The sequence below is a fragment of the Chrysemys picta genome, chromosome 18, assembly GCF_011386835.1.
Source record: "Chrysemys picta bellii isolate R12L10 chromosome 18, ASM1138683v2, whole genome shotgun sequence".
In the NCBI taxonomy this organism is placed as follows: domain Eukaryota; kingdom Metazoa; phylum Chordata; order Testudines; family Emydidae; genus Chrysemys; species Chrysemys picta.
In genome coordinates this window covers 14,811,665-14,831,073 of record NC_088808.1, presented here as the reverse complement: position 1 = coordinate 14,831,073, position 19,409 = coordinate 14,811,665, and the positions used below count along the sequence as shown (strand labels likewise).

General features: G+C 39.2%; 2 protein-coding genes across 22 annotated transcripts in view; both read left to right on the top strand.

Annotated features, from left to right (window-relative positions):
- FNBP1 (formin binding protein 1) overlaps positions 1–19,409 on the top strand; it is a 159,916-nt gene that overhangs the window by 12,880 nt on the left and 127,627 nt on the right. The window contains exon 2 of one of the 21 annotated variants that reach the window (XM_065572560.1): positions 1,633–1,730. The exons of the other annotated variants lie outside the window; for them this stretch is intronic. The gene's annotated coding sequence lies outside the window, so the exon portion shown is untranslated. The remainder of the gene's footprint in view (positions 1–1,632; positions 1,731–19,409) is intronic. 21 annotated transcript variants of the gene reach the window in all.
- Positions 1,672–8,137, top strand: LOC101946853 (uncharacterized). Its single transcript, XM_065572230.1, has 7 exons — positions 1,672–1,730; positions 2,573–2,672; positions 4,621–4,721; positions 5,953–5,957; positions 7,354–7,397; positions 7,563–7,772; positions 7,875–8,137. Exons 1-7 carry the CDS (start codon positions 1,672–1,674, stop codon positions 8,004–8,006), a joined length of 651 nt encoding a protein of 216 aa, XP_065428302.1. The 3' UTR covers positions 8,007–8,137.

Genomic DNA, 19,409 nt, shown 5'->3' with positions numbered 1-19,409 from the left:
GCACAAACTAGCTCTAAATTGTTATGAGCCACCTTATTTGAAGCTATTCTAACTTTTATATGGGTCTCAGTTTTGCTCCCTTGACTACCTTCTCCTTATTTGTATTGAGTAATAGCTTCCTACACGAGTAGCCTCATTAAAGTCCTGAAGAAAGTGGGTGAAATCCTGGCGTCACTGAAGACAATGACAAAATTCCCATTGACTTAAATGGAGTCAAGATTTCACCCAGTAAGTCTACTCTTAGAGTAAGGCACTACTTAAACCAAGTAAGGAAGGGCGTGGAGAAGAATTGGGCCCATAATTAAATTGATCATATGTAGCAACAATGCCTTTCTTGTTTGCTCTCCATTTCCTTGTGAGATAGATGTATCAGATGGTGGAGATGAGCAACTTTTCTTTTCTCCCTGTGTGTATTTTTTTTAAAGATACTATAATTCAGTGGCAAAATACTGCATACGTGGACAGTTTTGGGTGTGTAATGTCATGATCCTAACATCTTACTGTTTTCTCACTGGATCACATTCTGTTGATGTAGTGTGTGTGTATATTTGTCTATATGCTGGGTGAAACATTGATTATAAAAATTATGAATCATTTTACAATATCTTCATTGCACTGTATATGTCTCTTTCTACTTGCCCAGTTATAAGAGTGTTAGAGGCCAAAAGAGGCAAAGGACTAAACATATTTTTAAAAGCAGAGCTCCCATGGTCATCTTCTTTTAGACCATGTTAAAATAAGTTGCTTTTTAAAATAAAAAAAAAAATCAGTTTGTGAAAAGTCTTGCACTGCCATCTGGAATTGTACGTCTATAAAAGAACCATGTTATGAGTATTAGTTCTCAGTATACTCTCCCATGGTTATTTTATAACTTGATCGGTAGAAAGACTCTCTCTGTACTGACTGTAAAAGGAATTGTTGGGCTCTTTGTGTGTGTGTGTTTAAAAATATCTGAGCAATTTCATCTACTGTTCTGCTTTTTGTCTTTAAGGAGAGAGGATTTATATGATGATGAGGTACTTTCATTGGCCTGTCCTCATATTTTCTACCTATTTGTTAAAGAACAGGGAGTTTACAGTTCTTTGGAATGAGTCAGGAATAGAGCACAATATATTTTTCCTTTTCATAGTCATAGAATCTTTCAACCGCTGAGTTAGATGCTGAAAATCTCCGCACCTTCCTAAGCAGCGAGGGCAATCAAACATGAAATGATGGTCTTTTGGAATTTTTAAAACACATTCATCTTATATTAATATTGTGAAACTTTCTTTTTAAGCTTTGTTGCATAATTCCTGCTCTGCATGAATAACTTTACTAAGAAAAGGAGCAGCTGTACATTTTGCAACTTGCTTTGCCTCATCCTATGCCATTGTCAGTGGCCATCCTCTTGATGAACCTTTGGCAAAATATTCTCCGCTTGTTCAAAATACTACTCCATCAAATGGTTCCAAAAGCTAATTCATGGTTTATGTATTAAATCAATTATTAAATCTATTATCAATTACTTTACAATTCATAAAAATATTTTAAAATAGATTTCCCCTTGTGCATAACAAGTGTTGCACCTCTGATGACATTTTCTCCCCAGAAACTTGTCTTTGTGTCTAACAAATATTTTTTACAACAAACTAGTTAAACCAGCAGAAGCAAAAAATGCTGTGCGCTCTCGACATGTGCAGTGATTCCTCTTCAGCTGGCAGTCTCAGCACCGAGATGCCCAAATGTGAAAGGTACTATATATTTTTCTTGAAGCAGCATGTAGCTCTGTGCTTTCCAAGCAGTCACGGTAGTGTCTTCTGGGGATTAGGTTGCTGCTGGGCTGTTTGGGTAGCCTTATTTTTCTTGTCACTGACTTCTTTTGACTCAATTTATTCAGAAAGATTTGTTCTCGTGTATTCTTTTAAAAGGCTAGACAAGATTCTTTTCTAAAGACGTTTCTTGCTTCATGTAAGCCTTGTGCAAAATCTGGGCTCAGGTTCTCGATTCCTTGTGATATGGAACCACATAAATAAACTCTGATGGAACATTCCAAATTGACTGCCGCAAAAGACATTCATTTCCTAGAGAGGCTTGGTAGGGCAGCAGTGCTATTGCAAACTCATCCTTCTCAAGGCCATAGAAAAAAGATGAAGGGAAGCCAAAGGCTGTCCTCTAAACTCATATGCCACACCTATGGACTTCAGTGGGATCAATAAGTATAACTGATGGCACAATTTGGCCTGAAACAAAACCTTTTACCTGTTTGTTTTGGTTTTTTTGCTTTATAGAGGGAAGGCACAGGTTATAAAAACAGTGACCTTGGCATAGGTTCTCTCTCTCTGGAATTAATGAATGACTTGGACCATCAAGTCATCTAGACAGCCAATAATCCCTAGGAAATACCCTGATGGATTATGGATTGTTCTTGCTTCAATAACAAACAGTTCTTCTATTAACTACAGCTATGTTCTTGGGGTATGTTTATTCAGTCAGTGGGTAATTATTTTGTGGCAATGCTTTTTAGGTGCAAAGAAGTGAGGTTATGAAACATAATATATGAAAGAGCTCTCTTCAATATTCCTGTATTCTTTAGATATAGGGCCAAATTTTACTCTCTCACTGTGCAACCACATAGCGGTCAAAGTGATTGCAAAGGTGTATCTGAGAAAATTGCAGCCTATATTATAGGTGTGGTTTGTAGGCCTGTCTGTTAATTTTGCTAGAAACTTCCCATAATACCCTCTTTTTAGTGGCATATGACTTTTACAGCCTGTAACAATTCAGGCTGAAATTTTCCATATTGTATGTCTGCCTGCGGCTTAATTCGTTTGGAAAATTTCAGCCAAAATGGTTCAGCCACTGCTGAGAACAAAGCTAGGGAAAAATGCATTGTTTTGCCCATATTAAATTATGGTGACCTTTGCTGTGAAAAGTTCTAGTGCCCCCTTTGGAGCAGGGACTTGAAATTTGATGGGGGAGGAAGGACAGGTGGCCTTTGTGCTAGGGATGCATTATGATACAGTCTTTAGTTAGATGATCACATACAACTTTTTTTTCCACAGGACCCTTGCCTCATTCAACACACAGGATGGACCTGCTCTGTAGATAATGAGGGTTGTGCAGTAAAAGAGGCTGTTGTCTTTAGGACTCTAACTCATTTGTTGCAGAAGTTGGAAGTTGTGTAGTTAAGAGGGCAGGGGATGACAGAAAGAAAAAGGATGGCCTCAGGTTAAGGCAATTGAATGCTGCCCTGGAGAACTGGCTCCTGCCACAGATTTCCCATGTCTTGCTAAGTAAATTACGTCAACCAGACTTTTCACAGGTGGTCGCTGTTTGTGTGTGACAACCCATCATAGTGTGTTCCCATTTTCTGGAAGTCCAACTTGATACTCTGGGGTCTGATTTGAAGAAGTGTTGAGCACCCGCAGTTGCAACTGAAATCAATGGGAGCTGTGCTTTGAACATATAAATGACTTTATAATACTAAGTACTCTTTTTTTTTTTTTTTTTAAGTTCCGAGGTGTCTCAGATTAGGCACCCAAAATTAATGGAAATTTTTCATTTTAATCTCTCTATGCCTCAATTCCCCATCTGTAAAACACCATGGGAAGAGGCAGGGTGTGGGTGGGGCCTTGGGAGAAGGGGTGGAGTTTGGCAGGGCCTGGGGCAGAGCCCCCGGCACTTTGAAAAGTTGGTGCCTGTGGCCTTAATCATAATGTTTAGGCACATGGGGGCAGAATTAATATTGCACAAGCAATCTTAATTCTGGAATTTTCTAACATTCAAGGGCTTGATTTTGCAACCTTTATTTTCTTTTTCCATAGGTTTTTGCATGTAATATTCATATATGGGTGATTTATTAGCTTGAATTAGCTCTGCAGTTATACTTTACTTCCTTATTCACTGTGGATGAATATTTGATCCAATCTGAAAACAAGAGCTGTATCCAGAAGTCTGTGCACTGTTTTTTTTTTCTCAGTTTGCCATCTACCTATTTCATACCTAGAATTTTGTGAAGCTTATCTAACAAAGTTTTAAAAGAACAGATTCGATTTTTTTACTTGGTGAGTTATATTAGCTCATAAATATTAAAAACATTAACGTCTGCTTTAATACATTTCTGTTGTATTTTAAAGAAACACCAGAAAAACCCACCAAATTGGCATGCAGCAGCAAGCAAATGAATGAGCATGCTTTTTTTTTTTTTTTAAACAAAAGTTAAATGAGCAAGGAGAAATATTTCTTGCCCACATGAGGGCTGTTGCTCTGTCGCAGGCAAGGTTTATAAGAGCTGTGTTCATTAAGGAATGTGTAGCCAAGATTTTTCTTTGCTTCTGTAGCAAAAGTAAAACAGGCTGTATATAAAATGGCAGACATCAAACTACGTAAATGTCTGTTCAGCCATACCAACTTTCCTCTTCTAGATGTAATACTTTATGTATAGTCAAGGAAGAAGCATAAAAGGAAAGGAGAAAGAGAGGGAAATCTGTGTGCGTGTAGGCCAATATCCCTTATTTTCCTATAGCTTGTGTTAAAATTTGACAACACATCGTTTGTGAGTTTCTCAGAAGATAATCTCTGGCAAATGTTCTCACTTTGGTATGTAACTGTAGTTAAAATTTTACTAATTCTTGTTTTCAGTTTCCTGGTGAAGATAAAGCTAAACAAAATTTTAATAACCTAGAAAAAATAATAAACACTAGTTTAGTTGCTTCTTTTCTGAAAGCTTCCATCATCATCAGGTCAGATGATCATGTCAGCTCTTCTCAGAGGAGAGCCTCGCCACACTGATCCAGTCATTCATCACCTGCAAGATAGATCAGTACAGTGTACTCTACCTGGCAATAAAAGTGAAGGCTGCATGGAAGTGCTGGCAGGTGCAACAGCCTGTCTGTTATGCAATAAGAAAGCATATTACGTGAGCCCTATGTACACAGTACTGGCTCCCTGTTTAAATTTAGATCCAGCTGAAGGGTCCAGATCCTTATTTTCAAATCCCTTGATGGGTTGGGATCTAGCTATTTAAAAAAAAAACCTTTCTCTCCTTTCATGAACCACAATGCCAGCTATACTGTACAGGGATAATTTGGTTGGCAGAAAGGAAGATGAAACTCTCTGGTGTTGGGAGTAGGGCATTTCCAGTAATGGATCTGCAGCTATGAAACGCATACCCATGGGAGAGCCTGATGAGCCTCCAAACCTTTACAATGCAATGCATGACCTGTCATTTAGCAAAAGCCTTCCCTCACTCTAGTAGACAAGAGAACAGAAGAAAGGGCAAGCAAAGTTTCCAACAGAATAAACAATTAAAGACCTCCTGAGTAACATGGACTGGAACTACAGAATTGTTGGAACATGTTTAGCAATATATTTAATTCTGAACATGGCACACAAATGCCACTGTGATTGCCACTTTAGAAACCTGTTCATTGGTTCATACTATGTCTTTCTGACTAATGCAGGGGTCGGCAACGTTCGGCACGCGGCTCACCAGGGTAAGCACCCTAGCGGGCCGGGCCAGTTTATTTACCTGCTGACGCGGCAGGTTCGGCCGATCGCGGCCCCCACTGGCCGCGGTTCACCGTCCCGGGCCAATGGGGGCGGTGGGAAGCCGCGGCCAGCACATCCCTCGCCGCCCCCATTGGCCCGGGATGGCGAACCGCGGCCTGTGGGGGCCGCGATCGTCCGAACCTGCCGCATCAGCAGGTAAATAAACTGGCCCGGCCTGCTAGGGTGCTTACCCTGGCGAGCCGCGTGCCGAACGTTGCCGTCCCCTGGACTAATGTAACATAGGCCCTCTCTGGACTGTTCTTTATGAGGTGAGATTTTTCAACTCGTTATTATACACTTCATCTGAGCTTTACAATGACCGGAAACAGCACAGTAGTCACCACCTTAACTACTATTTGAACTCAGTTAAATCAAAGGTCAAGACCTTCCCTTTCATGTGATTTTTGTTGGGTTTTCATCCAGATTGGGTACAGAAATTTGTATTGGCTTGATGTAATATTGCTTTTCTGGTGGGTTTAGGGAGTAGTCTTTGGTTAGGCATAAAGCCATCACCTGAGATGTTGACAGAGTAATGGGAAGCCAAAGAAGAGATTTTTTTGCATCCTGGGCTATTTAGCATAAGGTACAGAAGCAGAGAAAATCAAGAAGTCTATTTTAGAATTAGGGTCACAAAATGTAGTCCTCACCATTTTTCTGTGTTCAAAATGTGTAGGGAAGTTGCTGTCCTTGAAGCCTGCTGGTCAGTGGAGCAGTATTAATTTCTTTCTGGGGGCAAATCACTCATCTAACCTCCCAGCTGGGGATGGGATTGATTCTTTAATCATGTTGGCTTCAGAGAAGGGGTTATATGAATCACTCTACCCTGAAGCTTCCTCAGGGTATTAGGGCTAAATTAAACAGTCTGGGCCTAATGTGTAAGCCGTAATAGACTTTGAGAGGCTCCCTCAGATAAGAGGAGTTTTTAAAATAATCAGAAAATCAAACCACAGATAAAAGAAAAAAGGCTGAAGGGCAGAATCACCCTTAACAGACTGGGACTAATACATTTGCGTTCTGTGGGGCAATACTTTACATTCAGATTCTATTAGGGAGGAAAAAAAGAAATGCATGAATAGCATAGTTCCATTCCTGGCACTGCATTAAGAACATATTTTTTTCTATCCTTTGTATATACATTCCATATTTAATCCAAAAATAACCGATCACACAGGCTTACCACAGCACCTTTCTGTATATGTATACTGATAGTTACTTGATCTTTTACTAATTTCTTTAAAATCCTACCATTGTTGCAACAGGCTTTGCTACGTATGTGTAGAGTCCTGTAAATCCTATATTAAGTCCTGATAGTGCAAAGACTAACACAGTTCTTACCTTTATGCACTGTGAAGTGCATAAAATTAAACACATAAGTAAGTAGTTTTTTTGGTTGTTTTTTGCAGGATTGAGACCTTATCGTCTGATCCAACTCTCATTGAAGTCAATGGAAAGACTCCCACTGACTTGGATGGGAACTGGAGCTGACCATTAGTGAGCAGTATTTTATATATTAGGTGCTGAGATACAATGGTGATAGTGTCGTATAAATGCCTAGTTATGTTTGCTAGAGAACTGATGTTTGTGAATGTCATTTATATGCAATAATACAGTGAAAGGAATGGGGCTCCATGGCTTTACCTTGAACTTGCTGTATTACCTGGCGTGAGTCTCTTAAGCTCTTTGTGCCTAAGTTTGCCTGTTAGTTAAAGGGAGATAACAGTACTTCTCCACCTTTATAGAGCAGTTTGAGATCCTCTGCATAGCAGAAACATAGCACTTTGCTACAAAAGTTAAAATGTTTATTAATGACTTCTTATTAATTAGGTTATGAAGTTGCATTAAAGGACAAGGGCAAGCATGATTATGAGGTATAGAGACATAGATTTTTCTCCCACGAGTGCAATCTCCAGAAACACTTTGTTAACCCAGTCCAATACAACATTTGCTTGGTCCTACAGGCTCTGGAAGATTATGGATACTGGCTCTGTGGCACTGCCCTGGATACTTAGCCTGTGCCAGGTCAATTTATCCAGGTAAAATATCAGCCTGATGTGAAAACTGAAACAAAACCCATTCTCTGGGAGTGGGGTTTAGAGCTTCTGAAAATAAACGCGACTACCAACCCGTCTCAGCTCCTGCCGCTCGAGCTTGTGGACAAGTGTATAGGTTCACGTATTCACATTGTGATGAAGAGTGATAAAGAAATTGTTGGCACACTCTTAGGATTTGATGACTTTGTCAACATGCATCCGAAGAAGTGGGCTGTAGTCCACGAAAGCTTATGCTCTAATAAATTTGTTAGTCTCTAAGGTGCCACAAGTCCTCCTGTTCTTCTTTTTGTCAACATGGTGTTAGAGGATGTTACAGAGTTTGAAATCACACCTGAAGGAAGAATAATAACAAAATTAGATCAGATCTTGCTAAATGGAAATAACATAACAATGCTGGTTCCTGGAGGAGAAGGACCTGAAGTGTAAATTGATTCATTTGTCATCTATGAAGACTCTTGTTATATATTCTGTTATCTCAATGGAGTGCTTTTGGTTTTCATTTTGTTTACATTTAAAGTTGAAAATAAACTGTTTACTTTCCCATGTCCTGTCTGAGAGAAGCAACAGTGTCAAGTGAGACTTTGGACCAGATGTAGAGATTTCTAAAAACTTTAAATCAAAATGCTGTTGTTGGGGATGGGGGGTAAGTTTCACTATGACTGCTAGAGAGCACTAAGGAAATTCCTGCCCGCCGCCTCATTGTTGTGGGAGAGGAGGCTGGCCATTTAGGTCTGGGTAGATGAAATTCACTTTTCTCTCTCCCCCCTTCATGTGTGTACACACCCATGTATTTATTTTCTTCCCTTGTTCAGTTTGGTTCATTGGTCCATTTCTTTCCCTTGCCAGCAAAGAAGAGTATCTGATAAATTCAAACCAATGTACCCTTTCAAATTACTCGTGGATGATTCAGTTATTCATCTGGGGAATAGTCCCCCCCATATTAAAACACCAAGGGATTTGTGGGGTATCCTGTGAAGCCTTGCTCAAGTTCCCTAACTGCAATATGTGGTGATCAGTAACTCCCACCTAGTAATATGATAATGGAAGAGGATTTACTTCCTCTTCATAATAGGGAAGAGCTTCCTAAGGTAGAGGGCTCTTTAGCCTAGCAGACAATGGCATAACAAGATCTAATGGATGGAAGCGGAAATCGGGAAAGTTCAAACTGGAAATAAGGGACACATTTTTAGCAGTGAGGATAATCAACTCTTGGAACAGATTACCAGGGGTCACATGGAATATTTAAATCAAGATTGGATGATCTTCTAAAAGAGATGCTCTAGTTTCACTACAAGTTGTTGGGATCACTGGCCTGTGTAATAGAAGGTGTCAGACTGAATGGCTGTAATGGTCCCTTGGGTGTTAAAATCTGTGCTTAAGGCTGCAAAATCCATGGAGGTCACTGAGTTTCTCTTAGTCAGTAGCCTTTGAGGATTATTTCACCTGAATCTACTCTTCTTCTTCTTTTTTTTTTTTTTTTTGTAAGACTGTTGCTGGTTATCTGCCTGCAACAGTGAAACAGTTGTTTTGCATATGACAGGCTTCACGTACTACTTTATATATTACTGAGATCTGGTTCTGCATAAGCATTTCTGAGAAACTTAGTCACTATGGTATTTCACTTCTTTTTTTTTTTAAGAGGCAAAAATCTCACTTCATCTAAGAATTACCCATTTAGTATAAGACTGGTGTGGCTGTCCTTGAGCAGCATGCAAGAAATAGATGATTTGTCCTTTACTTCCAGTTTTGGGCAGTTAATATTGATTGACTCTGTATTCTGGGATTTACATTACCAGTAATAATAATACAACAAAGAATGCTTTTGTTATAATCCTCTTCTGGAAAGACAATCTTAAGCACTCTGTTAGGCAAATGTATGCAAACAAGCTAATTTTTTAAGACTGCCATTTCTTAAAGTATTGCTTGAGATTTTAGAGCATTTGGTCTAAATATTCATAAAACATGATTTTCTGCTGTGTAAATTAAGAGAAGTACAAAGTAAAGGGAATTTAAAATGTTGAAGAAAAGCTATTTTAGCTACTCCATATATTTGCAGTTTATGCTTTTAGGTGCAGTGAAAGAATCTTAGTAGGCATTTATTTTTGCTAAGTTTTAATCTTTTTCAATGTTCTCTTTAATATGGAAAAAGGATAAATTGATGAAAGTTAAGTTTATCTTGCCGTATCTATTGTGCAGTAGAATAACAGTATATATTTATTGTGATAAATACCAAATAGCATTAACTTGTACAAGATTTGTGGTTTTAATTAGGTTGTAAAACCTTACTTTGTTTGGATTCTTTGTGATATTACTGTTTGTTAATTTTGGAGATAACTTGTCATTCTGCCCTTGTTTCCTGTGCCACTGTTTTAGCCAAAGCATATTCATAAGTGTAAAAGATCATGGGCCTTGCTCTTCAGCCATTTACTCATGTGAGTGGTCTTAATAAGTTCAGCCTGAGTAAGGTCTCCAGGGCAGCGTTCCAGCATTCTTTAAAGCACACACTACAACTGTTGGATGATTTTTGTTTGTTTATATTAATAAGAAATGTAGATGCCATGCTTAACTTAGCAATGCTCACTCTCCTTTCTATGTGTTAGTCTGCTTGCACCACCGGCTGTAGATGAGTGGGTTGTGTTCAGATCCTTAGGCTAAATTCCCAATTAGGAAGACAGTGTTCACATGTTCATCTTTCCCAGTACAGAACTGTTGAGCTTTGTTCTTCTCTGCAAGCAGAGTTGATTCCAATACAAAACAAAATAGAGTTATTACATTTTCAGTGTCACGTGAATGGCTACTAAAAATACTAGAGGAGATTGAGTGGTTCTCAAACTGTGGGTTGGAACCCCGTTTTAATGAGGTTTCAGGGCTGGTGTTAGACTTGCTGGGACCAAGGGCCAAAGCCCGAGCCTGAGGGCTTCAGCCCTAGGTGTCAGGGCTCAGGCTTCTGCTTCAGCTCTTGGTGGTGGGGCTCAGGTTACAGGCCTCCTGCCTGGGGCTAAAGCCCTTGGGCTTCAGCTTTGCACCCGAGCGCCTCCCTCTTCACCCGGGTGGCGAGACTTGGGCTGGCTCAAGCTTCGGTCGCCCTTCTTGGGGTCGTGTAGGAATTTTTGTTGTCAGAAGGGGGTTGTGGTGTAATGAAGTTTGAGAAACACTGCAGTAATTATTTTCATCATTGTCTCCCCGCAGAACTATCTTTAAAGTCATTGGATGACTTGTGAGGGGAGGGGAGACTTGGGATTCTTGCCCACAGTGATGAAAGTGTTCAGTCCTCAACTCCAAAGAGGTGAAATTCTGCTTCTGATGGGTTCCTGGCAGAAGTTCTGCTTCTGCAGTAGGGCCAGTTGTTGGCTTAGTGCGCTCTCATCTTCATTTCATTCCTCCTCCCACCCCAGTTTCTGTTTCTAGGAGACCTATGCAGGAGAGAAGTGTCCTTTCTTGTATATTGGGGAAATGTCCTGTTTCTCTACATAGACTGTTGGTTTATGCTACTGAAAAGGTTAATCATAAAGCCAGTATTTTTCAGAAGTTGCAAGGTAGGTTTCACGAAGTCAGCAAAGTTCTGCATGAGGAGGACTTGCAGGATTGGGCCCCTCTCAGCAAATGTCCTTTTAAAGAGGAAAGCGTCATAAAGATGAACTGAGTCATCCAAGAAACAATTTATTTTCACTTTAAGGTGTCTCTGCGCTTTCAGAGCAGTGTAAAGATCCTTGTTATGTCTACACTAGCACTTTTGTCAGTATAACTTACGTTGCTCAGGAGGTGTGGAAAAAACACCCCTCTGAGTGACATAAGTTAAACCGAGCGAAGCACCGGTGCGGCCAGCGCCATGTCTGCAGGAGATGGTCTCCAGCCGACATAGGTACCGCCGCTCATTGGAGGTGGTTTAATTATGTCAACAGCTCTTCCATCCCTGTGGGCAAGAAGTCTCAAGTCTCCCCTCTCCTCACAAGTCATCCAGTGACCTTGATGATGTTTCTGCAGGAATGTAATGATAAAAATAATTATTTCAAGCTCCACTAAAACTTTTAGAAGACATTCATGTGATACTGACTCAGGACCTCTATTTGATACTTTGTATTTGAATCCACACTTCAACAACACATTGACTTCATTGGTAAAATACTATGTGAAAAGTGGGATAATGTGATGTGATGGAAAATTGGAAGACGCTTTACACACTATGTTTGTACATTGGTGATATAAAATGATGTAACAATAGAAGGTTAAATCATTGTGTCCTCCTAGATTTCATTAGCACTAAACAGAGGAAAAACATCAATATTCAGTTAAACTAAGATGATATTATTGACATTAATAATATTGACGTTCTAATCAAGCTTATTGAATGATTTTCAGTGAAAGTAGTGAACTGTTATGGATATTCTGTATTATTTATGTCGAGCAAAATTGTTTTGCTGCATCCATTACTACTGCTGGAAAATAATGCTGGAAGTACCATATGGCTCTCTTGTCACAGTAAGATGGTTGACTTTGACCTTAATCTACAGTTACTTTTTTTTTAAATACAGATTTCACATATCCTGATTTTGATTTTGTAATTAAAAGAAACTTTACTACACTCCATCACAGGGACTATGTTTAGAAAGCACTTAGCACATTTTGGGCATTACGACAATGTAAATACATTTTTTCACCTTATGTGTAAGATGTACTTTCAAAAGGGGGAAATCAGCCCCTAACCTTTTCTTCCTTAATGAGAAATGAGCCTAAGACCTGATCTTTGCAATCCATATTCAGACTGAATAGATTCTTACTCTAAAGAGTCTAAAGTAGCCTCATTAATTCCAAGATGCTACTTGTTGTGAGGTATTACTTGATGTGAGTAAAGGTGATGGAATCCAGCTAATAATAATAATAGAAAACCTACTGGTACTGTAGTTTCAGAGTGGTAGCCAGGTTAGTGTGTATCAGCAAAAACAACGAGAAATCCTTGTGGCATCTTAGAGATTAACAAATTTATTTGGGCATAAGCTTTCATGGGCTAGAACCCACTTCATCAGACATATGGAGTGAAAAATACAGGAGCAGGTATAAATACATGAAAGGATGGGGGTGCTTTACCAAGTGTGAGGTCAGTCTAATGAGATAAATCAATTAACAGCAGGATACCAAGGGAGGAAAAAGAACTATTGAAGTGGTAAGAGAGAAGCCCATTACAGACAGTTGACAAGAAGTTGTGAGTAACAGTAGGGAACAATTAGTATTGGGGAAATTAGGTTTAGGTTTTGTAATGACCCAACCACTCCCAGTCTTTATTCAGGCCTAATCTGATGGTATCCAGTTTGCAAATTAATTCCAGGACCGCAGCAATGTGATATATGCCATCATGTGCCAGCAATGCCCCTCTGCCATGTACATTGGCTAAACCGGACAGTCTCTACGCAAAAGAATAAATGGACACAAATCTGACATCAGGAATCATAACATTCAAAAACCAGTAGGAGAACAGTTCAATCTAGGGTGACCAGATGTCCTGATTTAATAGGGACAGTCCTGATTTTTGGGTCGTTTTCTTATATAGGCTCCTATTCCCCCCCCACCCCCATCCCAATTTTTCACATTTGCTGTCTGGTCACCCTACTTCAATCTCTCTGGTCACTCGATAACAGACCTAAGTGGCAATTCTTCAACAAAAAAACTTCAAAACCAGACTCCAACATGAAGCTGCAGAACTGGAATTAATTTGCAAACTGGATACCATCAGATTAGGCCTGAATAAAGATTGGGAGTGGTTGGGTCATTACAAAACCTAAACTTTATTTCCCCAATACTAATTTATTCTGAGGTTAAAGTGGGGAAAGATTCAATTTTTTGGCCTTTGGCAAATTTGGAGTATTGAAGCTACAGCATTCCATAACCTTTAGGAGATGAACTTCTCAACTTGGGTGAAATTCACCCTTGTTGGAGGGCTCACAAATGGGCTATGCACCACTAAAGTGCCACCTATTATAACTATTACTGTTTTTATTATTTATTATACTGGTAGCGCCTACAGACCCCAACCCCATTCTGTTAGGCCCAATGCAAACATAACAAAAATGACTGTCCCTATCCCCCAAAAGCTTAAAATAGAAGTTAAAAGACAAGAGATGACGGGTAGATGCAATACATGCATGGGGGAAACAGAGTTACTGAATGAGATGAAATTGGCACAGTTTTCATACATTTCACCTCCATTCCATAACCGCTCCAGCACTGGGAAAAGAGGGTGCTGTTGTGAATACTGTTCTCATGACCGTCCTGACCTGACTATTCGAACAGCCTCAAACCGATGAAGAGTGACTCTGCTAAGGAAAAGTATCAGTTAGTAAAATTGATCCCACCAAAAGGGCATCAATTTTACTGTAATTTTAAAATTTAAAATCAATATACTGTGATGATAGAGGGGCTATTTTGGGACTGTAACAAGATGTCTTTGCTTAATGCTGTTAAAATCCATATTCTTGACAAGCTTCCTTCAAAGAATTATTTACCCTATATACAAATTAATTCCCCATCAAGTAAATTGCCATGAAATACTAAGTATATAACAGCATCAATATTTAATAGCATCTGCTAAAACTCTCCAGGGCTAGACTTTCAAAGTAGTGTGTGGGTGATGTGCTTGCAACTCTGATAAAGAGATATTAGGATTTGTACATGCACCTTCCATGCAAGGATTTAATTACTTACTCCTTAAAGGCTCAGTCATGAACCGACCTACTTTCTTATGCAGAACTAAGAATAAAGGGGTATAAGGAGTTGCTTTCTGTGATATTTGCATTGTGGGTTGCCATATGGGGGTAGAACAGACACCTCAGGGCTGCTACTCCCATCTCCTGTTCAGACTGAGCCTTGGCTCAAGTCCTCACACACTGGCCCTCATAGCTGGGGAGGGGAGGGAAGGGAAGGGAATCTGGAAAAGGGCTAGTAAAGCTTACTTTTTCCATGGAGCGAGATGGAAGTATGGACTGATTGGGCCTATGAATCCCACTTTACACTACTGCCCCTAACCCATGGTATGTTGCAATGTGCTAATCTAGTGCTAAAATGTTTGCATTATTCTCTTTACTAAACAAATGAATTCGCTCTTAATATTTTACCATCACTGTAATTATGCTTCTCAATGGTTACACTGAATAGCAGTCTGCTGGAAAGTGGATTGTAAAGAATTTGCATCTAGTTTACAGGCACTCTTTATGCTAAACAGACATTTAGAGTATTCATTTGCCCTTTTGAATTTGTTACTTTCTGGAAGTGAAGCAAACATCTGTTAGATTTCCTCCCACAACTCTAGTTGGAAAAGAGCAACTACGGTATATGCTTTGCCATTGTTCTTGGTTCTTCACATTTTTTTTTCTATTGCGCCAATAGCAGAACACAAGGCAACACACTGAGGATCAGTTTTTTCTTGTGTATGAAATGCATGTTTTGTGTTGTGAAAGGCTTATGATTAGATCTTATTAAAACATTAGAAAAGTAGATACAAGCAATGCATAGCTGTCTGGTTCTGTTCATGGAGCTGCATTAAGAACAGAATTTCCTGTATCACACGTGTACTGTGCACATCATTAGACACACTGGGGATGCTATGATTTAGACTATTTTCTGCTCAACAGTTCTAGCAAAACAACAAATAAAATTAAAATACGTTGGATAACTACATGGGGAAATAACATGATATGCTATATGATTCAAAACTTCAATCCACACCATCAGTTTTATTATGAAACTCTGTAGCAATGAATCCCAGTTATTATCAGTCTTCTAATTAATAACATCTCTGTTATGTGGTTGTCTTCTTTGTTTGTGTTTTTTTTTTTTTTTAAAGGAAAATTTTTGTGCCAGCGATCAGTCCAAAGTACAGCAAGCTGTTTTATGCTTGAGAAACTATGGCACCCTCTCAGAATAGTTCTTTGGCGCCTGAGATCTTTGTCAGCCTGTTAACACATTCAGAACACAGTACAAACAGCTTAAGGTCTGAATAAGATTGTTCACCAAATGAATTGGTGTAGCATATTAATTTGTAGCATTTCTTAGTGTCTTAAATGTTACCAAAGTCTGTAGTGTTGTTAAAGACCAGCAATGTTTTTCATTTTAAACTCTTTTTAAGAGAGTTTTAAATTCTCAAAAAGAACAGGAGTACTTGTGGCACCTTAGAGACTAACACATTTATTAGAGCATAAGCTTTCGTGGGCTACAACCCACTTCTTCGGATGCATAAGCCCACGAAAGCTTATGCTCTAATAAATTTGTTAGTCTCTAAGGTGCCACAAGTACTCCTGTTCTTTTTGAAGATACAGACTAACACGGCTGCTACCCTGAAACCTTTTAAATTCTTGTAAGTCAAAGCCCATTGGCAGCTTTATAAAACCTTTCCAGACCTATGGATGAAAAGTGCTAGATAGCCACTGCCCCGTGAAAACGAGAGTTTTTCCTATTGGGAAGTTTAAAGGGCTTTGGACTGGGCCCTCAGTGTGCTCTATGTATTTTTATAATTATTTTATATGTATCTAATGTGGTGTTTCTGAAACTCATTTATTCTTGGTATCTAAGCACCAACATATGCAGTTATATAGTCTTTTTGTAAAATGCCTGTACCATATCCAATCCCAGCAGACAGTCTGAGGAAGTCATGTAGGTTGAGCATATAGTTCCCTTTTCGGCCAACTAGGTTAACACAGCATAAGTGTAGTTCAGTCTGAATACCACAGGATTTTAATGGGACCTGATACACTTCAAAATGCTAGGTTGACTGTATCTTCCATTGTTCCAGCAGGGACACCTGATGTCCATAAACTGGTATTTGGATACTTGAGCAGGTCTGGTATTAAACTTGAACAACTTTCCTTTTAATCTCTACATTGAACCATAGCAAAAACTGAAACCAATATTTCTCTTCCATTGGACAATACTAAAAAATACCCAGGCATGAATAGATTTCAAACAAACAAACTTGTGTTCAAGGTAAGATTCAAGGAGATGTTTGTGAGTATTAATTTTTGTACAAATTGTGTACACATTTGTATTAATTCTTGTACAAATATTTTGAAGGCATAAAATGTCATTATTATTATTACTGTATATGTTACAGTGCAAAATGTTCACATGCCTTCTTTGAATCTGAGAGGATTTGAAGACTTATTGCAAAGCAATGGCAGGCAAACTGAATAATCCTTCCTGTGCAGCAAAACTTGCTCATCCAGAGTTCTAGTATAAAGTGGCTGGGGGCAGGATCCATTATCTAACACAGGTTTCAGAGTAGCAGCCGTGTTAGTCTGTATCCGCCAAAACAACAGGAGTACTTGTGGCACCTTAGAGACTAACAAATTTATTTGAGCATAAGCTTTCGTGGGCTACAGCCCACTTCATCGGATGCATGTAGTGGAAAATACAGTAGGAAGATATATTATAGTCTCTAAGGTGCCACAAGTACTCCCATTATCTAATACAGTCTTTCTCAATGTATTATCTGCTCAATATGATTAGATGTTGCGTATCTGTAATACTAAGATTCCCAAATCTTGCTATATTGGTCAAAAGATAGTTTTACAATTGATTTGCTCCTATAAAACTCCTCGATTTATTTATTTGAAGAGGCTAGAAGTATTACAAGTGTAAAGGGTTTGCAGAATCAGCTGAAGCCCAACAGTATCTTGCCTTTGTTTTCTAAATGGAATTATTTTTTGTTTTAACTCATGGTTAACACACTGGACTTGGACTTTGTTGGCCTGGGTTCAATTCCTGGCTCTGCCACAGGTCACCTGGATGACCCTGGGCAAGTCACTTATCTCTGTGCCTCACTTCCACACCGTTTGTCTGTCTTGTCTATTGAAATTGTGAATACAATTTGCTGGATACACGTAATGCTGATGAGCTATGTGCTTTATTTCAGTTCCTCTCATTGGTCAAATAAGTGAACACTCCACGCCTTAACAGCTACGGACAATCATACTGTAAAAATCTATTTCTTGAATCATTTGCATGGATACCATGTGTGGGGTACAGGAATTGTTTCTTGTCCTCACATTGTGGAGGCTGATAGCAAGTGACCTCTCCTTATTCCTGCTTGCATGACTATTACTAGTCAATTAAGCATTATGGGTTTAGACCTAAATGTTTCTCTTCAGCTGCTCATAATTTCTTATATCTCTAAGAGAATCTCATGTACCATTGAACAAGTAGATAGGATAGCTGCTTAGTGACAGTCCTGTAGAGTATTGCAGCCCTGCTAGACTTGTTGGAAACTGCTTCCTCTGCCAACATGAAATGTGTGTGTGAACCTTTTATTGTACTGTAGTTTGCATCTGAATCGATGCGTGGTAATTTGCCTCCGATTATATTATTCGTCGTTTCTACTGAACAAATGCTTTGTGTGCTTTTGGTGGGTCAGCATTTTGCACAAATATTTTCCCTTTATTTTCCACCTACTTTGATGCATTCATTTATTTTTGCTGGGATCTTGTTCATGAGCACTGACAGAGGCTTGTGTGTGGAAAATCTACTGTAGCTTCAGAGAGAGTCTAAACAGATTCATTGGTTAAGAAAAATGCTGTTGCTTTCTTCAAATTTAGACTTTCAGTGCAGTAAACAAAAGAGGCTAAGGGTTGAGTTCTGCCTTCATGCACATGGGTGCCCATTGGAATTGATTGGAGTTGCACAATAGTATCTGGGGGCCCAAAGTAAATCATGTACATGTGTTGCCAGCTGCAAATACTGAGCTTGATTCTACAGTTCATACCCAAGCCAAAGGCAAGCTATCGTTCTTAGGTTTATAGAAACAGTGTCAAACTGAACATTTGCTTATAAAACAGAGAGAATTGTAAAAAATCTGTGGACTCCTAGGTCTGTTTGGGACAGATGCTATTGATGTGTACAAGTGCTCGGTGCAGTTGCAGAGTCTGTACATCATTCTCTCTTTTAGAAGGCTGGGTTTGGGACTGCAAGGAGATGCAGGCTGCAGTCAACACCAGGATCAGTTTGCTGTTGTGTTAGTGATGCGATGTTTAAATAAAAATAATGTGTTAAATACAAGTTCTCTGTGCGTCAGAAAGAACAGTTGCACAGGGTCGTCTTAGCTATCGTCACCATACTGCATGTTGTGGCCATTGAGCTCTTCACAGTGATGACAAGGGTAGGACCCAAAGTCTCTTCCTTTAAATGCACTGGCCCCTGCCACTTGAGCTATAGGGGACTCTCCATTAACTGCTAGTATAGAGTCTATGACATGCAGTGGAGCAGTTCTGATTTCATCCAGGAGAGGACAGTGTGTACATACACACTAGCTGGAACATGACTATATTTTAATTTTGCTGATCGTTTCAGTTTCACTCTGTAACATTTATATTACAAATGATTTCGGATACTTTGCAAAAGATTAGAAGTATTTCATGATTTTTTTCACGGTGTAAATATTATCATATACAAATAAAAATCAGTTAGACTTTATTTATGGTAGTATTATCAAAAAGTCTCAGATGGATTGATGCCTCATTGTACAGCACCTACCACAAACACAGTGGAAGATATAACACCTAGAAGATAATGAGGTGATAAGTAGATAATGAAGATAGTGAGGTGGTAAGTAACAATCAGCATGGATTTGTCAAGAACAAATCGTGTCAAACCAACCTGATAACTTTCTTTTGACAGGGTAACAAGTCTTGTGGATAGGGGGGAAGTGGTAGATTCTTCCCGGCTCTCCGAGCTCTGGTCAAGTGAAAAAATTCTCGTGACTTTAGTAAGGCTTTTGATACTGTCTCACATACCCTTCTCATAAACTAGGGAAATGCAACCTAGATGGAGCTACTATACGGTGGGTGCATA